The sequence below is a fragment of the Sardina pilchardus genome, chromosome 3 (genome assembly GCF_963854185.1).
Source record: "Sardina pilchardus chromosome 3, fSarPil1.1, whole genome shotgun sequence".
Taxonomy (NCBI): Eukaryota; Metazoa; Chordata; class Actinopteri; order Clupeiformes; family Clupeidae; genus Sardina; species Sardina pilchardus.
Genome location: NC_084996.1, coordinates 14,845,418 through 14,870,046, shown reverse-complemented (window position 1 = coordinate 14,870,046; position 24,629 = coordinate 14,845,418). Strand labels below are relative to the sequence as shown.

Genomic DNA, 24,629 nt, shown 5'->3' with positions numbered 1-24,629 from the left:
TGATTAATGATTCGAGTCATATTTTCCTGCTAAATTACTCAATCTGATCATTAGTAGCTGCATTTATCTAGATAGACAGGCGAACAAGAAGGGCTTGTAATTTTGACGTTACATTAATATTCTTTCTGTTTAATTTGGGTGTGAATGACATTGAAAAATAGGTAGCGTAATTTGGGGAATTCTGAGCCTTGATAAATGACCCAAAAGGGCCAAGAAAACGTCTCCGTCTTACAAGATTGATATGCTCCTGGAAATGTTCTGCAGAATCCAAGGGGGACATTCAAAAACATTAGACTAATGTCATACATCATACACATCATTAACGGGAAGGGGGGAAAAGATAGTTAAATTGTCTTTAAGATGTATTCAAACAAATACATATTATTAAAAAATATATTTTTGCAAAGTAATAAACCTGCCAAGAACCACATATCCAGCAACTTATTTTAAAGTGACTGGACTACCACGCTTAAAATATTTGGACTATTCAGCCTGTTCAAGTATGTGTGCAAACTGTCTTTTCGTAGATTCTCTGAGCACTGACAGTAGTGCATAGCAATGCTGAGCTAAAACAAACTGCTCCATACAGAGTCATCCCACATAAGAACCATGGCACCAGACCTATTCAGACAGTCTTAATGGCTAGCTCTGTGAGAATCCAGACCGAGCTTGAATTCCTTCCAGTTTTTGTGGGACTGCTTAATAACTGTAGAATTAAACTAATTACTAACACAGCATTATGGCAACTAACCAGACATAAAAGCCCAGATTTCAGACCCTGGGAATCCTGAATCCTAGATTCACAGACAGTTTCACCCCTGCTGAGATGCATAGGACAAATAGTATGTATCCCAGGATTTCTTCAGGTTTTTTTACAAAGAACTTTTAGTTTATGGGTATGTTTAATGGAATTTAACAAGAACTTGAATAATGCAACAACAACACAGTAACAACAACACATTACATTTATATGCCACTTTGTCTAGATACCCAACACCAGGCGCAATCGATGCATGATGGCTGTGCATTAAAAACAACTAACTATGTATATGTATTATGTTCACTGGAAAACAAACTATCAGATTTTTCAAGATTTTTACCTATACCTACCCATTTTAACCATTCCATATCTAGGAGATGCTTACCAAACTTGGGCTTCTTTCAGGGAGACTACATTTTGGAGGATCTAGGATGATCGTCAAGTGACTACTGGAGCACTAAGGCTAAGGCCAAGAGAATAAAAGTTTTTGTTTTGTGTCCAAAAGTGCAACATGAGGCTTTGTTAAGTATCTCTTCAAAAAACAACAGATTTTTTTGGTTTGTGGGTTTCCCAGCGCTGGTTGCCAGAGCGGAGGGGTTGAGTCTCACAAGTGAGACAAAAACGTATGACAAAAGAAAGACACATGCCAGATTTGAAAACTGTCAGTAATTCTGAAAGCAAAATATAACATACTCATGGCTTTTGAAGAACACTGAGATGATCCCTAAGATTATCTCTACATCATATGTTTGGAAGGTGTTCAGCCGAAATCCAGAAGGGCGCACCTCTTTCCTCACTTTGAAATTGAAGTTCAGAGCTCCTCAGGTCAGCTGATCTGTGTCTTCATATCTAGAGCTCATTTCACCGTTCGACAATTTCCGCGTTCTGTGTTCGCAAGAGCCAGGGGTATTATGGTCCCCTTTAAGCAGACCTAAAAAGTGACGTTACATTTGAACTGAACTGCTTGCCGATAGATATCCCACTATGACGTCTTTCCTTAAGCAGACAGGAACTGTTCGAATTTTGCTTCCATAGAGATGCATTATGTTGCTCTATCTTGTCAGTAATGAAGGATCTTTGATTTCACCTAGCCTGGTATCAGCAGACTTTGGGAATGTTTCCAGTCCTAGCATTTTAACAAACTATGTTAACTTTGAAATCATTGGTCCAAACTAACCAATCACATTGCAATTCCTAATGTTACTTACTACTTTGCATAATTGATAATCAATCGCCTAATTGATGACTTCCGCAGTCAGGGTATACTGTAGGCTTTTTGCTTTTCATGTCTTCTGACTGCATTTTCTTGATGTTTGCCGGTGTTGCTACTAACTACCTTTTTACCACAACCACTTTTGATGCCTTTGTGTCTGATGGATATGGATGAGTGGGTGGTTGGGTGCCAGACTATTATCTCAGTGAAATGAAAATGAACTGGAGATACTGGAGATACAGGTTATGCTTCTTCTGAATAACTTTTTATCATGCACTCTCAAATTTCTCAATCTCTTGATGCCATTTCCCATCATTCTGAATCTGGAGAACACATAACAGGAATGTGGTGACAGGTAGGTATCCACAACACTCAGCACTAAGCAATGACATGAAACCTGCTCCCGTCATTAATACCCCTGGCTCTGTACTCTACTGTATCACTGCTGATTATGTTGACTCAATATTGTCAACTAATGCAATGGAATAATAATGATGCCAAAATATCTAAATCCACATCACACTCTACTGATACACCCATACCAGCCAATACATAATATACACACACATCTAATATTGCAGATATTCAGGCTTCAGTCTCTGCACTATTGGTGCTTGTCTTACAAACAAAAAACTAAGACAGCAGACACGCATAAATCCTGTTATCATTTCTTGCTTCTGTTGTTTGTGGCATTAAAACTGAGTTTTCATCAGACCTTGTCAGAATTGGCCTCTAAATCAGCCTCTACCATAAAATAGCTTGTCTTTGGTCTTTTGACTGTTTATTATGTTAATTGTTTATGGGTCCCTGAATGACCACTACGCATCAGAATCCAAACACTGGGTTTTATTGAGGACTATACTTTTGAGATTTTTACTGAATTCCTGCTCAGTTCACAGACAGGTTTACTGCTGGCCTCGTCCGACTGGTGCCAAATAACAAACATTTCTCCTAAAGTTGTTTACTATTAAAAAGTGTTATTACCTCAGTGGACCTCTGCCCCTCCTCCCATTCCCTCTGCTGCCATCACTGCCGAGGCAGCAGGCCCACAGTCAACACATTGTGTCCACCACTCGCAGGCCCCATCAGTGCAAAATAATATTCACCTGGAAAAAATAGGCTCACGTCTTAGGGGCGTTGACACTTTTTGGGTTGAGTGGCTCAGTCATTTAGCTTTGCCTAACTAGGTGACTTCTTGTGAAACATGGTTCATCATTTTGAAATGTATGATTATCAAGGCATATATTGTTAAGACATTGCAATTATCAACGCTTTTAAAGAAACTAAGCTCCCTGCAGATTCAGTCAATTTCATTTCAGTTGAAGATGTTACAAAGACAAATCATGGGGAAAAAAGTTTTTCGGGATGTTGAGAGATCATTATCAAAATGTCACACTAGGAGCCCTAATTTAAAGCAAAGATCCAGACTTAGAACAACCTGGGGTCTATTTATGGTTGCTAACAAGTTCAAACATTCATTTGGGTTGCAAAATGACATTAATTGGAGATGTTTTAAGCTAGACCACCGTTACCATTAGCAACAAAATGGTTTACAGCCTGTAGCAGCAGGCATGTAGAAACATCAAAATGAAAAGCTATTTTCAAACCACTGACAAGGCTCAAAAAGTACAGAGAGGTAAAAACAAGGGCCGGGTTTCCCAAAATCATTAAGAAGCTCCTAAGTCCGAGTGTTCTTAGAACATTCTTACAACGCTCCTAAGAAGTTCTTAGCACTTTAGAGCTTCTTAACAATTTTGGGAAACCCAGCCAAGGGCTGTTTCTGAAGGAAGCGCATTACCATAACCTTACCATCAAATCAGTGGGTGCGGTCAACTTCTTGTCGATCAGCAGGTCTGGCTAAATATTACGATACAAACATGCATCACATTCAGCCAGATCTGCACAACGCTGGAAGGTGAAAGCAGCCAATGATTTGAGGGTTGTTTAAACTCCGGATAGAGCAAAGTTAGCCCATGAGCAAAGTACGCATGCATGAACAAATGGCATCATGTGGTTTGAGATAGCTTTTAGCCTTGCCGTCGCTGTTTCTGCATTAAGTCTACGAATAGATTTTGCATTGTTATTACGTTTAGTTAGACTTTGGACTTTGCACTTTGCCCAGGATTTTCATTGGGGCCCCACATTTTCATTTTTTTCATTGGAACAATGCAGAAAAAGTTAAAGAAAACATACTTGCTGAGGTGGCTCCGATATAATTTCACCACAATCCACAGTGTCCTGGCTTACACCAGTGTTTGCTTCTCGTCATATTCAATTATTCAAATCCACACAAACGTGATGTCAAACCTGAACACCACAGAGGCAGAAAATAAACATTCACCCGATACAAATTACGGCATCTGTCATACCTTAGTAAACACCCCCCTCGGCTCTGTCTGTGTGTGTGTGTATGTGTGTGTGTGTGTGTGTGTGTGTGTGTGTGTGTGTGTGTGTGTGTGTGTGTGTGTGTGTGTGTGTGTGTGTGTGTGTGTGTGTGTGTGTGTGTGTGTGTGTGTGTGTGTGTGTGACTTAGTGCCGTATTCTTTTGTTGCTAGGGCACACAACACTGTCACTGAATGGTGTCTGTACGCTGTCAGGGCTCCTAGGGTTCCACCTTCTTTGGTCGGTAGCCTGAGCAAAAACAGTCATCTCCTCATTGTGCTGAGGGGTAATGACATAATAAGAGGTATCATGTCCCAAAGGGGGTTCATTTAATGACATTTATAGGAAGAGCCAGAGTGATAAAGCAGCAGAAAGTAATCACTCTAAATGGCTGCAATCAGACATTTTGCCAAGACTTATATTTTGTGGGTTAAATATTTAGAGAAGAGACTGGGAGGAAAAAATTACTTGACGTTTTCACGATTACCAGTAGTCTCAAATAACCTGCTGGAAAAAAAAGTAGCTCCACAACGTCACTGTGTGAATAGAGGAGAGCAGGTATGCCCCCTTTTGGTGATCAATGTAAGAATAACTCTTGCGTGACTAAGTGCAGAGAAATCGTGAAAAAGATAGCTTGGGAGGGGGGGGGGGGGGGGGGCAGTCAGGCAGAGACAGTGAGAAAGAGAGAGACAGACAGAGAGAGAGAGAGAAAGAGAAAGAGAAAGAGAGAGAGAGAATACAGATGCTGCTACTCTATACCCTAAAATGAAATGCATCACCTATTTCCAACATTCACGTTCTGGTCTGTACTGCTTTGTCTCAGACTGGCTGGCTGGCTGGCTGGCTGGCGGGCGGGCTCACTGACTGAGCCTGCAGCGCTGATTACACTGATAGACATGCAGGAATCCTGCGCCGGCTGCCAGAAACCACAGAACGAAAGGAGAGGACCCCGTGTCTGCCCTGCGCTCAGATGTAAACACCAGTAGCCCCTCCAAGGAATGCAGGGCTTGTGTTGGCCCAGAGAGGAGGCGAAGGAGGAGGAGGAGGAGGAGGTGGTGGTGGAAGTGGAGGAAGAGGAGAAGGAGGAGGAGGAGGAGGTGGTGGTGGTGGTGGTGGTGGTGGTGGAGGTGGAGGAAGAGGAGAAGGAGGAGGAGGAGGAGGAGGTGGTGGTGGTGGAGGTGGAGGAAGAGGAGAAGGAGGAGGTGCCAGGCAGATCAACAAAGACCACAATTATTTTTAATGAATGCAAAGCAACAGCAAGAAAAAGCAAATAACTTGCACAAGGCGTTTTTGCTTGTTTTATTTTTTACCCCTTTTGAGAAAGATAAATGGTCTCTACATGCATGAGAACAAACATGCAGACTGCACAGTTAATTTGGGCTTAGGGAGGTGTTCATTGCAACCATACCATGCAGCTGGCAGCGAGTACTAATTATGCACCTCCAGTCTCCTGGCAGGCACCGCTGTCAACATCTCATGTTGACATTTTGGTGATCCAAGCAGTGAATTAAAATAGCTGGGGAGAAGTAGGAGCTAATTGGTGAAATATCTTTCTCCCTGAATCCAAATTTGAAATCCTCAACCTTTTAGAGTTTAAGATAAAGCAGGAATGGTGATGGTGGTGGTGGTGATGGTGGCGGCGGAGGTATGAGAGAGAGGAATATTGTCCAGTCATGGGGCTAATGCCATGCCAGCTCCATGTCTGACCCAGTTCAGCACCTCAAACTAAATACATACGTATTTTTAACTCTCTTTTCCGTGTATTTAGAGCCTTTGGTTCAATATGTCTTTGTCGGAAAAAGCCATTTTTCAATCCTTTTTGTTTAACAGGACCAGTAACTCACACGTGCATTTCTCCTCCTCTCCCTGAATGAAGCACTGTTTCGCAGAAAGATTGATAGATGGAAATCAAACATTATCTTTAACAGCTATGCCGATCCAAACTGCACCAACAGCCCCCAGACCCCAAATGTCTGCCATTCTGGTGACTTCCTAGTTCCATGGCGAGAGAGTGCTGGAACAATATTTCTGCTCTCTGTATTTGCTAAGAGGCTATTCATTACCCTGTGCAGCAGACCCATAATGTTGTTCCTGGGTAGTCGAGCTGCACTCTTCCGAAGACCGGAAAGTCTTCCACCAAAAGTGTTATCATTCAGTGTTTGCTGATGTGGACAAGCATGTTTTCTAAAACAGACAAAGTCAAACAGTGTATGTTTTGATGGCAAACTCTGCTGGACCTTGCGTCTACTTTGTGCCAAGTAATTGGGGTGTGCTGGGACACATTAACAGTGCTAGTAAAGGAGTAACGAAGCTTCGTCAAACAGATGGGGATTCCTTGTGTGGCATGCCTGGGGTTCCATTCTGTTTGTCTGCCACAAGTAAACACAAGCCCAAAAAAGTAGCCAATACGTGATGGTGGATCTCAGACGATGATGGATCGTATGTGAAGGTAAACGGCAATATTCATGGTAATATTCTTTACACTGTCATAATTTGTGTGAGAGACTATTTGAACACGTCACATATTTCAATCTCTAATTCTAAATCAGTAGTATGGAGTGCTTGAAACGTTTAATACCAGGAACTATACTGACATTGTTCTACAACAAGTTCCAGTGCAATCCACGGATCCATCATCAGCGCAACATATAAGTATAGTTGTCAGGCATGCATTGACTTGGCAATGGCGATCCATTCCAATTACAGACTTATACAGGAAGGTGTTATATTCTTTGTGCTATTATGGGTAGGGGATTTCCCACAGTGGGCAATGAACAAGCAAGCCTATTGATGATTACACAACATGACGCAAGATTCAACAACCATACACAATTGACAATTGTCACAGTTGATAACATGCCAGGTGTAAAAGGCTCTCCTTCGTGGTACACCCTGCACTGTCAAAGAGGCCAATCAATAGCCAAAGTTAATCTAAAATTAATCTCTGTACACAGTTTTGTGAATTAACAAAGTTGAAGCAGGTGAAAAGGGGAATGAGAAGGAGAGAGCGGAGGGATAACTCTGAAACCGAGAAAATGAGGCAGAAATTGGGCTTAAACATTAAAAAATGCCAAGGTTAAAGCAAAAACAACAAGGCAAAGAAATGCCAGACTGGAACAGAAGATGTGGAGAGGTGTTGAGACAAACAGGGAAACACTCTCTGTGTGTGTTAAGGGAACTTAACTCTTATCTTGCCAATGGACCTTAAATACTTTGTTTGCCAACTGAATTTAAAGCCTTACAACCTTAAAAAGCCACTTCCCTTGTAAACCAACCAAGGCCCACAACATAACACGCAAATTCCCTTTGATTTGTATCTTGTGAGGGAGTGAAATGCTGGCTCTGTTAGAAATAAATGAAATAATAATACTATTGGCTTAATGGGTTTATTTTTTTGGTTTTTCCTCTGAATCCATTTTTTTACCATCTCAGTCCCCTTTGATTTTGTAAGTCCTCTATTTCAATAGAGACAGAAACAAACAGGTTATGCAAAATACTCCTCATTTTCCAAAACATTTTGTTTGGACTCAAATGAAACATGAAAAATGAACTGGCAGAAGAAAGCCTAAACTCAGTCATGCCAACTCTAGGGGTCTCGGGAGCAAAGAGCATTGGATGGTAATTATCCACAATGCAGTGATCGTGCTTATGAAAATAATTGTATAACCCCTGATCCAGGTCTTTTTGGAAGGAGAGGCTCTGACAGGAGTGGTTGCTAAGCAGCCACGTGTGAGACTGCATGTCTAATTGAGTTTAATGCCCTTCATCAGAATACAGTTGATTTGCACAACAGCACACTAAATCACATAAAAGCCTTATTCAGGATCAAGGATTCCTATTCCCACTGTGTGCTCATATCTATAATTGTAATCTATTAAAAACACACAAAAGGGGAGGCTGAACAAATATATTTCCAAGCAGAACCTCTATTTTGTTACCCCTGGCAGACAGAAAGGCACCTGAGAAATTTGAGCTGACATTTAGGAGAAGCAGGAGTCCAGGAGAAGTATATCACTTTCTTAAGCTAATTAGTCCTGTATATTACCATACCAATCAAAAGAACACCCATCTCAATACAATGGCGGGCCAAAACATATATTTGCTTTCCATCTGTGAGACTGCTGACAGAAAGCCAACAAAGTGAACCTGATGTTATCCATTTGAGGAATTCCAAGGGATAAAATGTTGTGTAAAAATAGATACTTCTGCCTCTGATTTTCATCATCAACCTCATTACTTGACTCTGCCCAAATGATGGTAAATCATACAATGCTAACAGTGGCAAAAGAGAAGACGCACATGGTAAAAAAAAACACAGTTATAATTGATGCTGTAAAGACATCCATCTTTAAGCAGCTCCCTGACTTGATGGATATGCTCTCCTACACCTGGCAATTAACTACAAGTATGGACTCAACCCTGTTTACTGTTAGATTTCATCACAACCAAATGTATGAAGCCACTGTTTCAGATTTGCCGCACCCAACTCTAACCCATCTCTATTCAGGAGAATTCAATTGAGAGGTGTTTTCTCTGCTCCACCCGCTAATTACTGCCAAATACCAGTTTGCTATATGATGGGGTAATAAAACAGGTCTGCCTGTGTTTTGAGTTACTGATGTACAGGCTCTTAGATGAGGGACAATGTTCATAATAAATTAAACAATCCTCTGTTTGTCAAAGGATGTCACTCACCATTTCATCTCAAGATGCTGCACTCTTCTGTTCAGCTATGGACAGGAAATCACCATCGTGTCCACTAGGGGGAGATAAAATTACCACATTTCAAGTGGAATGTTCTGTACTTTGTTATGAGCCAAATAAATGGTCACCACATCGAAACAATTCCAACTACAATGAACTATTCTATCTTCCTAGCATGCATCTGGTTTTCAACTTATGTATTTTTTTTTTTAAGCTTTAGGGAATAACTGAGGAAGAACCATTGAGGAAGGATGAGCATATGACATCATTAAAAAAAAATGGAGGGCTGCTTTCATCCTTTCATAGGGTGCCTCTCATTTGGGATTTTATACGTCTTCCCTCGCTCCTCGGGCCTCGATCCTCACTGATCGACATAAAGAATGATGGGGCGAAAACAATCTAGTCTATCCAGTGTTAGTTATAGATCAGTGGGAACGCCCCTCGAGGATCGAGGATCGAGCATCGAGGATCGAGGAGGCATGTTGAGAAGCACCTATATTGTCTGCCACCTAGGCTACTCTATGGGTGCCTCTCGTTCGTCTTTTAAACATCCTCCCTTCCTTCCTCGGTCCTCACTGATCTACATAAAGAATGATGGGGCGGCAGCAATGGGATAGTCTACCCAGTGTTATTTATAGATCAGTTAGGAACGAGCCTGAAGGACTGACCATCAAGGATCGAGGAGAGAGGTTGAGAGGCACCCAATGTATCTACAATGAGGATCCTCATTGTAGATACGAGGATGAGGATGGATGTATGAGGATGGAACTGATCCAGCTGGAACACTAAATCTGTTAAGGGCTTTAAAATTGAAAATGATGCTGTGAACGGTGAAGTGCCCTATATGGTCAACATGAACGTAACCATTGACACCATCTATGGCGGTAAATGACAGGACACTATGGTCTGGTTGTCAAAGTGAGAGGTGTGGGGGCAAAAGTCGACCCATGGGCAAACTACTGTATTGTAAAGTAGGAGTGAAAGGAAAACGGAAACTACCACAAATTCATTGTTTCCACAGTGAGCTCCTTTGTGGCAGAAGTGCACTCATTTCCCGACACAGACTTGCTTTCTGTGAGAGAATTCATCTCAGAGCTCTGAAGGTAAAAAGCTCAATATAGTGGGAAATGCTTAAAGAAAAGAAAAAAAAGAAAAAAAATCTAAGCCAAGCCCTAAAAGTGTGCATTTCATTATCCATACTTATTGCCCATAGATATATATCTATGCTTATTGCCAACAGCAATTTCAGGCGGAGGAAGGTTGACTAAACGTTTGAGTAGGCCCATACTCAGCAGGCCTCTGCTTGCAGCTTCTATATTCATGGGTTTCATCAGGTCCCACACAGGTGTCCAAAATCAAGCACCTAGATTATAAAGGCAGACTGCAAGGTGCTTGATTAATACCCTGTGGAAAGGGACCTGATGAAACCTATGAATAACTCAGGGGCACTAGCCTATAGCCTACCACAGAACTCTTCAGTGAACATGGATACCTGTTCAACGCTGTTTAGCTTTACTGCTCTTCCTTTATGTGGAGAAAGTAACTTGAAGATTTGTGTTAACATCATGCCATGTTTGGCAATCTCTCATTTTTCGCGGAAGAGGCGTCAAATAGCCTACATTTTCAGGTAAACACAGGCACCACGTATTTAGAGGAATTTGGTTGGTTCAGAATATTAAACGTTAGCCTACACTAGTTTGGCTAGGCTAAATAGGCCTTCAGGCCTACCAACTGCATACCCAACTATTTTAGGCTAAGTAGCCTAAATCATTGTGTCTGAAGAGGCCCACAAGACGGACATTGGTCAAAAACGCTTATAACAATAAGAAAGGATCTCCCTCGCATTTTGTAAACTAACAACCAGGTGATTTCAGTCGAACTTGATCTGAAGTTACGAGTTAGCTGACCTGAGTCTACTCAACTGACCTTTCAGCTTGTGAAGGAGTTGACAACGTAGGTTCAATCCTAATTCTCTGTTCGTAATTGTTTGGTTTCGCCTTGCCCGTCGTTTGGGTTGTTGTCGTGTGGCTTTATGATTGATAATCATCTCCTTTCTGTGGTTTCACGCATTAATGTGACATATTCCGCAACATTGCATATATCAGACACCTGGCCTGTGGGACAAAACTTTTGGGCGCGCATCCTTCTTTAGGCAAGACTGCTGCGAGCGCGTAATGACGTAAACTAGGCGCCAGATGGCGGCTGTGCACTAAAGTTGTACCACAGAAAACTGAAAGGGGTCAGATGTACTAGACCAGGGGTAGACGACCTGTGGCCCTTTATAGCCTCTCTAGTGGCACCCTGGCTTTAACTAAAAATGTAAGCTATAAAATATCACTAACAATTACATATACGTTAAGCTTCAATCTGTCCCAACACATTAACAGTTAGTGGAAATATCACTGTACATTATGCACAGTATTTCATATGCCTGAGACAATAGAGATGCTTAAACTGATTTATTTTAAACGGTTCCGATAATTTGCGGCCCAGATTTAATATTTTTTTTCTGGTTTAAAAAAAATGGATCTTTTCAGAGAAAAAGTTGATGACCCCTGTAGGCTACTACAGTGACAAAAGTGCTCATAGGTAGGATTGGACAGACACAAAGAAAGACGAACCCTTTTGAAAATGTAGTTTTGCCTAATGCACTGCATCAGCCAACAACAGGATCTTTAATACCAGCCCTACAGTGTAACATTATTACACCACATGAAGGTAGCAAACCATAGAGGTGATACAAAAAAAACATGAATTCATCATCTCCCACTGCAGCCACCTGCAGAAGTTGTACAAGTGATTTTGTGAATGGAGTTGAGTAGGAAAGTCCTTTGTTGCAAGTGCCCAAAATAAATTAATTCATTCCAGCATCTTAATATAAAGTGTTTTGTATTGCATACAGTTTGTCTTCAGAAAAGTAGCCTACAGCACAATCACCACCCAAACACCTTGATTTTTCTCGAAAGAAAACAAATATAGGGTTATCGATACACCATTAAGAAAATGAATGATTTCCAGTGCAAGATTGTTCAAGACAAATCAGAAAACACAGTTGCAAAATGGCAAGTGCAAGGTTCAAATAAGATATCCTATAACATAACCTACATGTAGACCGATGTATCAATCAATGAAAAAAAAAAATCCTTAAAAATCAACAAATAATATTCTACAGGATGTCATCAATATATTGCACATTAGTAAATCCTTGTGTGATTTTATGACATGAACCAGAGGGTAGAGAGACATGAGTATGACATGAACCAGCATTCTTCAAAGTTCAAGTGATACATTGTGTAAAATGCTAAGACTACCCATCATAAAGTACAAATTGACCCCTTCAGCCCCAAATTCATTTTGTTTGCCGTGATTAAAAGCTCACCAATGCCCCTGGACAAGATCCAAATCCTAAGAGGTTCACCGCGGTACAGAGGGACGGATAGCACACAAGATAAGATTCCATGCAGAGAATCTGTGTATTTTTGCAGCCTCGGGCATGTCATTTTTTGTTCTTGCAGTAGTTCTGATAGTTGTTGCAAGCCTTCTGCATGTCAGTGAGGAAGCCTGGAACACCACTCTGAAACAAAGAATACAAACATGTTTAGCAACTATTTCCAAGCCCTAAGACGCCGTTAACATTCACCATACAGCTCTAAGTGCACTGACCACTATCTCAGGATTGAAAAGTGGAAATAAAATGGCTGACACTGTAAATGTAACCTTAACACGGCCAGGATCAAGATAAGTCACTTCTTTTAATTTTTTGCTGAAATATATGAACAAAATACTCATTGAAGATTTTAACGTTTTAAAGGATTTGTTTGTCTAAAAGTTATCACAAATAACTGGCTGCTGAGTGACCACAACAGAAAGAATTATCAGTCTTTCCTCCAGTCAGATGACCCAAAGTAACACAACCTTATTTGTATGAGCACCACTGTTTTTGTTGGATTCATGCAGGGGAACATAACTTTATATGATCTCACAAATGCACCCATTATCTATTAACACAAATAAACTTATTCTGAGGTAATGAGACTGCTGAGTCAGTCATCACAGCGCTCAATGCTGAACCCAAGTACACTGCGTTCCATGGCTGAATATAAAGTACAGACTTCACAAGATTATAAAATAAACAAACCTGAATGAAAATATTTATACACTTCAAGTTCACAAATCAGCGGCAGTGATAGCCTGTCATGCTAATGGGCATGTTTCTGGTCAGTTGCCCTGCCCATCACACTGACATTAAACCACATTTTTATGGCTTACTGCCATCAGAGAGCTATGAGGGGATGGGAAAAAGCTGTGTGGGAATTAAAACTGGGCATGGCAACAGTGACATAAAAACACGTTTGGAATATTTGATCCAATGTTATGTAAGCATATCATGTTACGTAAGCCTATTGTAAAGCTATCGCATCACTGTCAGTCTCCACAACTCAACAAACCAAAAGACATTTCCATCAGAGTTGTGTCCATTGTTTGCAAAAGGTAAACAAAGTCCATCTTCATGTGTGCCCTACAAAAGACATTCTAAAATGTATGAAGTACACTCCTTACACAGAGTAGCCTACCTAAAATAGTCTAAGCAATATTTTTAGAAAAAAACAATATTGACAAAGTTGCTTATTCTGGTAAACTTCCATCTGCAGTGCTGGGGTTGTTTCCAGTAAATGAGGGTGACCAGACGTCCCCGGTTTCAGGGAACAGTTTTTGGTTGCCTGTCCCCGGGAAAATACAGAAAAGCTACCTATGTCCCCGTTTTTTGAGGATAAAACTTGTATGTATTTCAATCAGATTGATAGTCAAACTGAAAATGTCAATGTATTTTTTTCCCATATTTTTGGGATTATGTCCCTGGTTTTGGTCTCGGACATCTGTAATGTAAAGTTAATGTAAAGATAACCTTACCTTAGCAGCCCAGTTCACCAGCCAAGTTGGTATCATGCCACCAGGGTTATCAAAGTAGTTCATGAAGACTATCAGGAGAATCACAAGAAGCAACAACTGTTAGTTAATCCATTTTCAACATAGCATTTTTGTTTTAATTCTGTGTCTAAAGAAGACACAGTGATGTAAGGCTTGCCAGGTAATGCCGTGTTACCTTTAGTGCCACAATTACCATCGCTCTCTATAGCCAGACTCTGCTTGTAGTCTTTCACTCTAATCACTCCACTCTTCTCCGCGCACTGAGATACTGAAGAGCTCCTGGCCAAGATCACCCAAATCTTTCTTCCATCTATATCAAGATCTTTACGTCCCCTCACATAGATATACTGTAGTATGGGTAGTCAAGGAATATAGCAATTTACAGCAGCAGTGCAGTAGACAGATTATACTTGTTATTGTAAAGGGACATATATGAATATGATGATTTGACATTTTTCTTATGGAATCCTAGAGGAAAAGAGGAGAGGGTCATCTTGGGTCTGTCTATCCGATCCGAAGATGAGACAGTCCTGCTTCTCTTCAGCTTCTGTCTTTTTCCCTTTGGCTGGCTCACTAATGAGACATCTCGGTGTGTGGGATCATGTCTGTCATCCCATGTGATGACTAGGATGGGCTGTGGAACAGATGTGGAAGTCTTTCAAGGCCCTGATTTGTTTGCAAAATATCATCCAGGATAAACACATGTAGAGGACCGTTGAGATGCAGATGGCATTATATACAGAAACCTTGTCCTTGTTTTGTTCCAAGACTGTAGTCGAAGAAAATGTGTTCACAAAGATGACCAAAAGTGGAGCAGATTTGGCTGAACACGTTGCAATTCATAACAAATAGGTTAACAAAAAGTACTGTGATTGAAATGGTTAATGGCACTGACAGATTACAGGGTTCTTCAAGAAACACATTTAGCAAGGATATTGGTGATTGAGAAATATTTCTGTAGGATACATCTCTGTTCGACAACGGGAAAGGATATTTCACTTCCCAATAAATTGCAGACTGCCCATCATAGTTTTTTTCAGTAAGCTCTGTAGAAAAAACAGAAACAAGAGTAAAATATCAATATCTAATTTAGGTCTCAACAAAGACAGTAGCTCCATCCATAACTTGTATTTCCTTTTTATAAGGTGTCCATTTTACCCCTCATAAATTAAAAATCTATACATGGACCTGTCTGGTAAACGCTGGTTATGTATTTAAGCGTGGTTCTACAATTGGTGGAAGACCCGTTTAGAGCCTTTCTTGCCAGAATCAGAGTTCTGAATGATTTCAAGGCTGACAAGGATGAACCATTTTCTTTCAAGTCTTTCAGGCTGTTAAAGCAAAACATTTACTTAGTGCAGAATTGATGCAGCATAACAGATAAACATTCGCCATCGCCATTGTTAAAATCTCATATAAACAGTTGTGAGAGCCCAACCACATGGTATGGTGCTGCTTTTGCCTCATGCACACTAAAAATATAGACCTGTTGTTATCCACAGTAGAAGCCACATGAACAGAGTAGGCAGAGCAGCACTCAGGTCAGCCTGCACATAAGACATTTATCCTGTAGAATGTCAGGCACGCAGCTCCAAGAAATTGATGTTTAAGGTCTGAAGCCTGTCTTCCCATACATTGTGTACTCTCTCCACTCCCGGGTGATCTCAATGGACCCCCTCTGAGGAGTAAAACCTCAGCGCCCACTGATCTAAGGAGGCAGCTTTCGTGTCTGGGCCGAGAGCCTCCTGGTCCTCAGCCAGCACTGAAAGGGCCCAAGATGTAGCCTCTCCAGCGTAACAACAGGCATTGCAGAAGCCAACATGCCTGCAAGGTGTAGCAGCACGCCATACAGCGAACAATCGGGCTGGATCTGGCACACATCACCAGTCCCTATATTTTGCGAACTCTTCCCTCAGTAAGGCACGCTCGCCCAGTGGTCAAATCTAACCAGATACCTATGAAGTATGTAGACTGGGTGCACCAGTGTGCTCTTCTCGATTATCTCCGCCAGGCCAAGAGCAGAGGCGTGTGGAGTAGTGTCCGAGCATTTATGCTGACAAGATCTGGGCACTCTGCACAAAGCAGCAAGTGGATGTCTGATGTGCACAGCATACGAAAAGGCAACTGTTTTAGATAAATGCTCAAGCGCTGCAGGTCTAATATAGGTCAACTCCCAACATCTTTCTTGGACAATCCAAAGTAAGTGGAGAACACGCCTCTGCGTCTGGGGGTTTGTCTCCTCGATAGCATCCTTATGCAGGAGTGATTGTATTTCTGAGTGTAGTCCAGAGTTCAGAGTGGGCTGGTGGCACGATTGAAGGCGACAGTCATTTGCAAGGGTGTTGAGGACGTTTGGTTGAGGTGCGCACATCCACAGAACCAATAATCCAGGTGCCGGACAAAAAGTGGTAGACAATGTAATTGATTGGTCCGCACACTGGGTAAGCTCCAAAGATACACTTTTTATTTTTTATTAAGGCAACGTTTCGATCCTACAGTGGGATCTTCCTCAGGCCTGAGTAAGATCCCACTGTAGGATCGAAACGTTGCCTTAATAAAAAATAAAAAGTGTATCTTTGGAGCTTACCCAGTGTGCGGACCAATCAATTACAAGGGTGTTGAGGACCCATGGGTTGAGCCCCAGCACTCTCAACTGTTGAGCAATCATGCACCCTTCAACCAGGGAGGGCAACCGTGAGCAGCCTGCTCGTCCCTAGATAAGGAGGAAGAGGGCCTGCCAAGCATTGCATGTTGAGCAAACGTATGCTCTGCAAGTCTCCAATGTGGTTATTGGCCAGCTGTGTTAGATGGGCGTGGTGGGTCTGCAGCACTTGAAGATAGTCACCTGTTGCAGTTACGCCAGGGAATGGGCGTTGGTTAAGACTTGTGCCGGGCTGCACCAGGAGCTGGGTGCTAGCACATGCAGTGACAGTGTAGTAGCGTGTTTAGACAAGGCAACGATGCTGGAGTCAGGGGGTGCCTCTCATGTAAAGTTTATACGTCCTCCCTCGCTCCTCGGGCCTCGATCCTCACTGATCTACTGTACATAAAGAAAGATAGACGAAGGGATAGACTATCGTTGTTGCCGCCCCATCATTCTTTATGTAGATCAGTGAGGATCGAGGCCCGAGGAGCGAGGGAGGACGTATAAACGTAATATATACATGAGAGGCACCCAGGGCATTGCACGTTGTTGAGTAATGCTAGCTAGTGCTAGACCAGTGAGGTGGGTCTGCAGCACTATAACATACTCACCTGCTAACAATAAACCAATAATTCCGTAACAATTTAAAGCAATTTCTGAGTCGAAGCGAATGTCAGCTGAGGTAGCCAGTTGTTGGGAGATATTGCTACTCCGAAGATAGCTGTTCCACAACCACTTTAGCCCTAGCAATGTTCTGTTCTCAACAATGGTGAGAATGTGAAATACAATGATTGCATTATATCATCTATGTCATGTCACACGTCACAAAGTGGCAACTTATATACAAGTTCTCAGCAAGAGATCCGGCTACGCACAAGGGGTTTGACATCAGCTACACTAAGTCTAAAGACAAAGAAATAGCATCTGCAGTGATATAAAATCTCAAAATTTGTCACATGGTCCTTATACTGCCAAACTTTTACTAGTCCTTCCCTCAACGGAAGAGTATTTTCTAACAGTCACGGTGGTCCTCTAGATGCAAACACAGACAGGAAAAACAACTGGAGCCGGCTGAGGCGTGTCAGTTTAGCAAAGCAGGGGGAATACCTTTGGCAAATAAAACAAATCCCTGAGACAAAAGCCACTCAAACATTATGATGCGGCTCCTATATGAGTCACCTTGTGCCGTTACGAATTAAGGATGAATTTCAAATCAGGACCATGAAGTCTACTTGCATCTTAGACTTGCAATTTAATCTTCTCTTGGGTGTTTGTAAATGAAAATGATGATAAAGCGTGAAATCCATTACAAAAACGCAGGGGAAATTACATCTAGATTAAAACTGGACAGTTCAACAGTGCTTAGACATATCCTCTGTTACACTACTGTACAGAAAGTGTGGATGCTAAGAATTAGTGCAATCTAAATAAAATAAAACACTTAAAAGGATTAGATTTAGTCATATGTTTTAAAAAAACATATAGGTGTATGTAGGTCATATGCAATCTACTCAAGGCTACAACCAATACAGGGGAGGGGAGAAAATGTAATTAGTTCAGATGTACACTGAAGAGGACATAATTATGAAAACATTAACTCTACTGTACTTCACTATCTATAGCTCTACATCGCTATCTATCTACAGTATGTACTGTATCTATCATCACTATAAGAGCTAAATCTTGTGCTGCACTAGAAAAAAAAACTGGATACAATTGTAGTTTTATTTGCAAATAATGAACCACAAATTAAAATAATAATATGGAAATAATAGCCTATATGATCACTACATCACATCATTTCCTTTTGGCCTAAAGAAATATTTCACTACACTACTTATAACACTGTTACATTATGAGTTGACATGAGATTACCTGTGAGGTACTTGGGGTTACTGCCAGCATGAAGTCACAAAGGATGAGAGATGTGACATGTGAGAGAAGAGACATTTCATACAGTCTATGCGTGGGATTTTATTTCACATTTAAAAAAAAAACAGGGGAAAGCTAAGGGAGGGGAAAGGATAGAGAATCTGAAGAAAATGAATAGCAGTGATATGGCATAAGTGTATCTGTGTCAACTCCAAGTATTTGTTTCTACCAACTATTTATTGAACCACGACACTGAATTTCAGTATGATGGCAACACTGGAATTCCTTAATTATTTGCTGACATATGAGATAGTATAATGACATTTTGATTTTGTCTATTTCTGTTCAACTACCATGACTAAGGTGTAATCTACTAAATCATAAAAAAATACTGGCATTTTTAATTAACAATATATTTCTGCAGATTCATATTCAGGTGAAAACCCTTCTTTTTATAGAACATGGCCTACTACTATAGTCTTTCAGTAATGCAGCCTTGGAAAATGTGACACAGAAATACTCCTCGTATTACCTTTCACATAGCTGTCCCATTGTTTCCTGTAGGCCAAGTCCATGTACACCTCGGCACACAGGTCTGGAGGACAGTCGAGAGAGCCAGAAACTTTGTACTCGTAGAGGCCAGTTTCCTATGAAAACAAGAAAGTACTTCATTCATTCTATCTTCATCTTAAACAATATGAGGTCAGACATCAAGTAAAGGACATGATGGCAGTGCATCAGAGAGCACCAAAATTCCCTCACTGTGCCTCATAATATTATAGAGAACCAGATTAATGTTTTATAAATAGTTTCACAATCAGGGTTGGCACCTGACATTTTCCAAATTGATCTCTGTGTAGGCCCAATATTTGTGATTATGTTGGCGCTGTCTCCTAATGACTAGACGTAAGAGCACCATGAAAATAAGAGCAAAAATACCATTTGTATGCTCATTTTCATCCTCAAATTGACTTTGCCTTTCAAAACTGCACCACTTCAACAAATCAAGTTGACAAAATGTTACCACATGGCAGCTGTTTGAAATACTCCAAATGAAATGTGTGGTTTTGTGACTGCAAAAAATACTTGTTATGAAGGGTGGCAATACTTTTGACCGTGCAGTATATACTTCCTGCGGCATTTTAGTGGTATTTTGTGTTGAATTTGGGGAAATCAATTGCTGTGTTAGTTGCGTTGAGCTATTGAAAATAGCCTGGTTTGGTTATTTCATCAAAAAACCTTCAAAAGTGTGTGAGGTTTGCTCAAAAACCAACCAATCCTAAGGGGTGCCAACAATTTTAGCTGTGACTGTAGTGTATACACTGGGGGAAAAGAAAAAGAGGCTTTGTCTCAGTTACTAAATGAAATGAAACACTCATGTTATTTTTTCAAACACAATGTTATTACATTGTACTGACCTAATTTATCCAACAGAATCATATTAAGATCATTTTGAAGCACCTAAATGAACACATATGATGCCTTGGTGTCACCATGTTCTCATGAGCCTTTGCTTTGCAAGAACACTGAAATAATCACGCAGCTAATAGTGTTGGCAAAAGTTTTCACATGAGTTTTCTGAAAGAGGATTATCCTTACACACCAGTAAAATTTGGAGCCAAGTTGTATTGTGTTTTGAGGTGAACCATGCTTTGTTCCAACCATGAGTGTGTATTGAGCATGCTGTGAGTGGTTAAAAAATACAACTGAATAGTACCTATGAATACTTCAGCGCAATGAGGTACAATTTATTCAGTATTATGCAATTTCAAACTACCTTCAGTATTAAATTAAAGTTATTTTCTTTAGCATAATATGAAACTTATAATACTGTGGGTGTATCTGACTGTTTACTCTCAGTGCATGTCACATTTATAACACCATCACGTTGAAATGACATGAATGATTCCTGTAGGCCTGAGCCTAATCAATTGCATTGGAATACTAGATCAAATTGGGACAGCAATCAATTGAATGCCCAGCATGAATCAATTTTGTAAACTCAAAGAGAAATGCTGCACCAATTCTAGACATTTCATTTTTCATTCAATGCGTACATATAACAAAGCAAAGAAAAACATAAGCAATGCTCATACAGGCCTAGGCCTCTTTCATCCCTATTGTGAAATGTACAGTACTGCATGGATTACATAGGCTATCAGAAATGGATGAAAACAAATCAGACAGAATTCCTTCAATACTGGGTCATACAAACTGAGGATAGGCGCATCGTCAAATTGAGCCACGGGACCCTGGCTAGCACTTCCTTAGCTGGCTAATGCTGCCTGCAACCCGCAACCACAGTCGTCAAATTATGAACCTTTTCGCAAAGTTTTATCGGACGGAGCGCGTCATCACATCAGCGCGTCACTGTAACAAGCGTGCTTCCGATTCTATTCGTCAATATAAAAAAAATCACAAGACCATACAACTATCATTCTACAGGACTACTAGTAGCAAGCTAGTGCTAACAGTAATTGTGGCAGGCTAAACCCGTCCATTCAGCATCTAGCTTTTCCCCTTAACTTACCTGATTTAGGCGTCGATATATTTTCACTCCCATTGTCTCTGTAAACAACTCCCATCCTTCCACCTGCGGCTCATCCAACTCTCTCCATGCCGCTTGAAACTCGTCCTCTGTAAACTGCAGTGACATGATTTCAAAGGTGTGCAATGTTGGATCATATGATCAATGACTGACCAACACCGTAAGAACTGCGTCAGCGACACTCCGCGGCATTCCAAGCCGATGCCAGGACGGATGTGATCTGCGAGCTATATTTTGTCGTCTTCAGTGCAGCAAACATGTTGTGTGCCATTTAGAAGGGTTAAGGGATCTCCCTGGCTGCCCACAGTGACCTATCTGTTCTGTTTTGTGGTGTTGTGTTGCCTTGTGTTTATTCACTTTTAAATACGCGAATTCTTATTCTTGGCCACATTGCCCATCTGGAATGAAAGACGCAGAGCAAAATGTGCGTGCGTATTTATTTTAGGCCTGCAATGTACATGCATTATGGATATACATACTCCAATCAGAAGCTCAAAGGCATCTGGTTGACCATTGACCAAAACATTTCAACAAAGCTTTAACAAATATAGCCTCAATGTTTTGTCATCAGATGGTGTCCATCTCCATTCAGTGAAACTGGCTACTGATGAATACACAATTGGAAATGGCGACTCCAATTATTCCAATTATAGGTCAGAGGTTATTTTTTTTGATAGGATCGAAAACTGACATGGATGCAGTCGTTCTTAAGCACAGTGTTTCAACTAGGTATCGTATAGTGTGTGTTTTCCCTCAAAGTTAGTGATTTCATAGGCTACTGCTACGAATGGGGTGATAATTGATTGCGCTAAAACAGCCCCTACTTCCTGTGCCCAATGGAAATCTTGTATCTCTTTTTGGGAAGGGATCACCAGCAGGAAGGAAGAGCATAGACAACACCCCATATCACATTACTATGTGTCAGAAAATCTGACTTTGAATTGGCTGAGGGGCAGGAGTAAAATAACACCCAGTACTTGTGTTTCACATGGCCATGGTGGGGGCATTGGCTGGACCTTAAATAAACAGCACCCAGTGGTTGCCCCGGGTTGCAGCCACAGCAGCGACTTGGTGGGTCACATCACATATGAATGAAATAATTAAAACAATTTCAGAATGACCGTATCCGTCCAAAATGGAAGGAAATTGAATATTGTAAAGGATAGATTACATTTTTATTAGTTACACATTACATGCTGTAATGTTATTTTCTTATGCATGCATCTATCTGTCTATCTATACATTTGCATGTGATGTAGCCTATCTATTTCCCCCATTCATTGTAGGCTACTTACACATGCAGTAGAATGAAGCTTTAGTTTGACCAACGGTAACGCAAATATGTTGTTGATTAGACTTGGTTCATGCAAATGGCCTGGACCTTCCCTTTTACAGGAGTTTTCGCCATTGTTTTGCAACATTGAACTTGTTTTGTCAGAGTGAACAAGTCACCCCACCTCCGGGGTCTCGAATACTTCATAAAATGTGTATCTGTATGAGCTATGTGCAGTAGAGCAAGCCGCTGTCGCGCATGAGGAAACTCGCTGTGGATATCCAATGAATGGGAGTCAAATTCCACCTCCGCTAGTCTCTGGTTCAGCTCCAGACGAACTTGGGTGAGACTGTGCGCAAGACGTCCTAAGTTGTTCGCTCCGAGTCTCTTCTAATAGAAATAGACTCTTTTAGAAATTCGTTAAAACAAACACACGGGAAAAGTTAGCAGACACATCACAGTTATCCCTCCGTGAACACAAGGAATCGCGATGGAAACTGTGGAAGAGGTAAGCCACTTTCCTGTGTTGGATATCATGTTACCTTAAATATGGTTTCACTCAAGCTCATAATCGTGCAGTATGTTGAAGCAGTCTATATTAGATGTGCTACAGACATTTTTAGAGGCCATGTCAATTTTTTTTTAATCAAACAGCCTGTCTTTGTCTCAGAAGGTTTTCGAACAATCAACGCTAAAGAAACCATGCTTTTTCTTTTTGAAAACGTCTACATAATAGCCGAACAGATGCGTCACTTTCTTGCAGCGGCAAATAGTCATCCTATTTAGAAATAATTATTTTTTTTATAAGATATGTTAAATAACACAACATATGTTCACGTACTTGAAATCCATATTGGCAACAGGCGCGGGTCTATGTAAAAGTCGTATTGTCCCATTGCTATGTTTGCAAACTTTGGTGATGACCAAACTGCTTGTGAAATAACTCATAATTTGGAAGGTGCTCAAATTTCACGGAGCAGATCGTAATGTCATATCCCGCGCTCTCTAGGGAATGTGACAGCTCGTGCTGGGATGAGAGCATCTGCGTCATTCAGACAGTTTTTGCCGTGAGAAGGGTGTGTGTGTGTGTGTGTGTGTGTGTGTGTGTGTGTGTATAAGAGTGCAACTGGAAAACCGCTTGTGTGCACTTGGAGTTGTGTTTATACTGTAAGATGGAACACCCACCAAAGCATTAGGGCTTAACGATGTTTCATCATTCTAACTGCAGGTTTGGACATACTGACAGAGCACAGCTGAGGACAACGACCTGTAAAACAAAACTTTCTCATTGCTTTGTTCTGAAATGCCAGAGGAACTCTCCAAAGACACAATGAGAGTGCCTGCAGCCGGAGATCGCATTCTAGCAGAGAAGACCAACAATAATGAAAGTGCCCCTGTGCCTGTTAGTGCCACAGGAGTTTCTGTGCCCCTGGTCAATGAAGTCCAGCTCACTGCAGCCACTGGTGGGGCGGAACTTTCCTGCTACCGCTGCACGGTGCCATTTGGAGTGGTCGTTCTGATTGCGGGGATTGTGGTCACCGTGGTGGCATACAGCTTCAACTCACATGGGTCCACAATATCCTACTTTGGACTGGTGCTTCTGTCGTTCGGCTTGGTACTATTGGGCTCCAGTGCCATATGCTGGAAGGTGAGGATGGAGAGGAAGAAGGAGAGGCGAAGGGAAAGTCAGACGGTGCTGGTGACCAACCACAGAAGCCTCTTTGCATGAGACCATATACATTTGACCTCCGTAGGAGTATGTGCCAAAAAGGACAAACACCATTTACAAGTAACAGAGAGGGAATGAGGAGGAACCAGCGAGAGGCAGTAAATTGACGTGGAGTGAATAAGGTGAAGAAACAGTGGTTGTATTCCTCTGTCCAGATGTTTCAACATCACTGACTGGTGTCAACGTGGTGGGCCTGGCTGACTCATCTGGCTCTTACCACAGTCCCATGTGAAGCCTCTCACATGCTGACAAGCCCTGGCTTTGAAGAAGCTGATGGTTGTTGCTTTCCTTTCCCCCGCTCCCTCCCTCCTCCCACTCTGTGTCAAAAAGACCGACCACATCTGGGCCGACTGGGAAGAAAGCCAAAGTGGATGTATCAGAATTAAGACGGAGAACCACAGCGCAAACCCATGGAGGGGAAGCTGCCCATTAATCCTCTGTTGCATCCTGTGGTTAAGGATTAATGGAAAGAGATGAGGATTGATATGCCAGGGAGGGAGAGGGGAGGATAAAGGGAAAATCCAAGAACAATGAATCATTCTTCATTGACTGTGCTACCTTTACATACACACCTC

General features: G+C 41.4%; 2 protein-coding genes across 3 annotated transcripts; one reads left to right on the top strand and one right to left on the bottom strand.

The window, feature by feature from the left end:
- The first annotated feature begins 10,492 nt into the window (after positions 1-10,492).
- tmem100a (transmembrane protein 100a) lies at positions 10,493-24,136 on the top strand. Of its 2 annotated transcripts, none has more exons than XM_062531132.1 (2): positions 10,493-10,686; positions 23,554-24,136. In XM_062531132.1, exon 2 carries the CDS (start codon positions 23,629-23,631, stop codon positions 24,052-24,054), a length of 426 nt encoding a protein of 141 aa, XP_062387116.1. In that variant the 5' UTR covers positions 10,493-10,686; positions 23,554-23,628; the 3' UTR covers positions 24,055-24,136. The 2 variants fall into 2 exon arrangements, with proteins under 2 accessions (XP_062387116.1, XP_062387115.1); XM_062531131.1 differs by lacking the exon at positions 10,493-10,686 and adding an exon at positions 22,425-22,833.
- Positions 11,690-21,232, bottom strand: pctp (phosphatidylcholine transfer protein). The gene is made up of 6 exons (XM_062531130.1): positions 21,035-21,232; positions 19,037-19,151; positions 14,955-15,034; positions 14,164-14,335; positions 13,971-14,038; positions 11,690-12,633 (listed from the first exon to the last, which is right to left on the bottom strand). Exons 1-6 carry the CDS (start codon positions 21,158-21,160, stop codon positions 12,556-12,558), a joined length of 639 nt encoding a protein of 212 aa, XP_062387114.1. The 5' UTR covers positions 21,161-21,232; the 3' UTR covers positions 11,690-12,555.
- Positions 24,137-24,629: the final 493 nt, after the last annotated feature.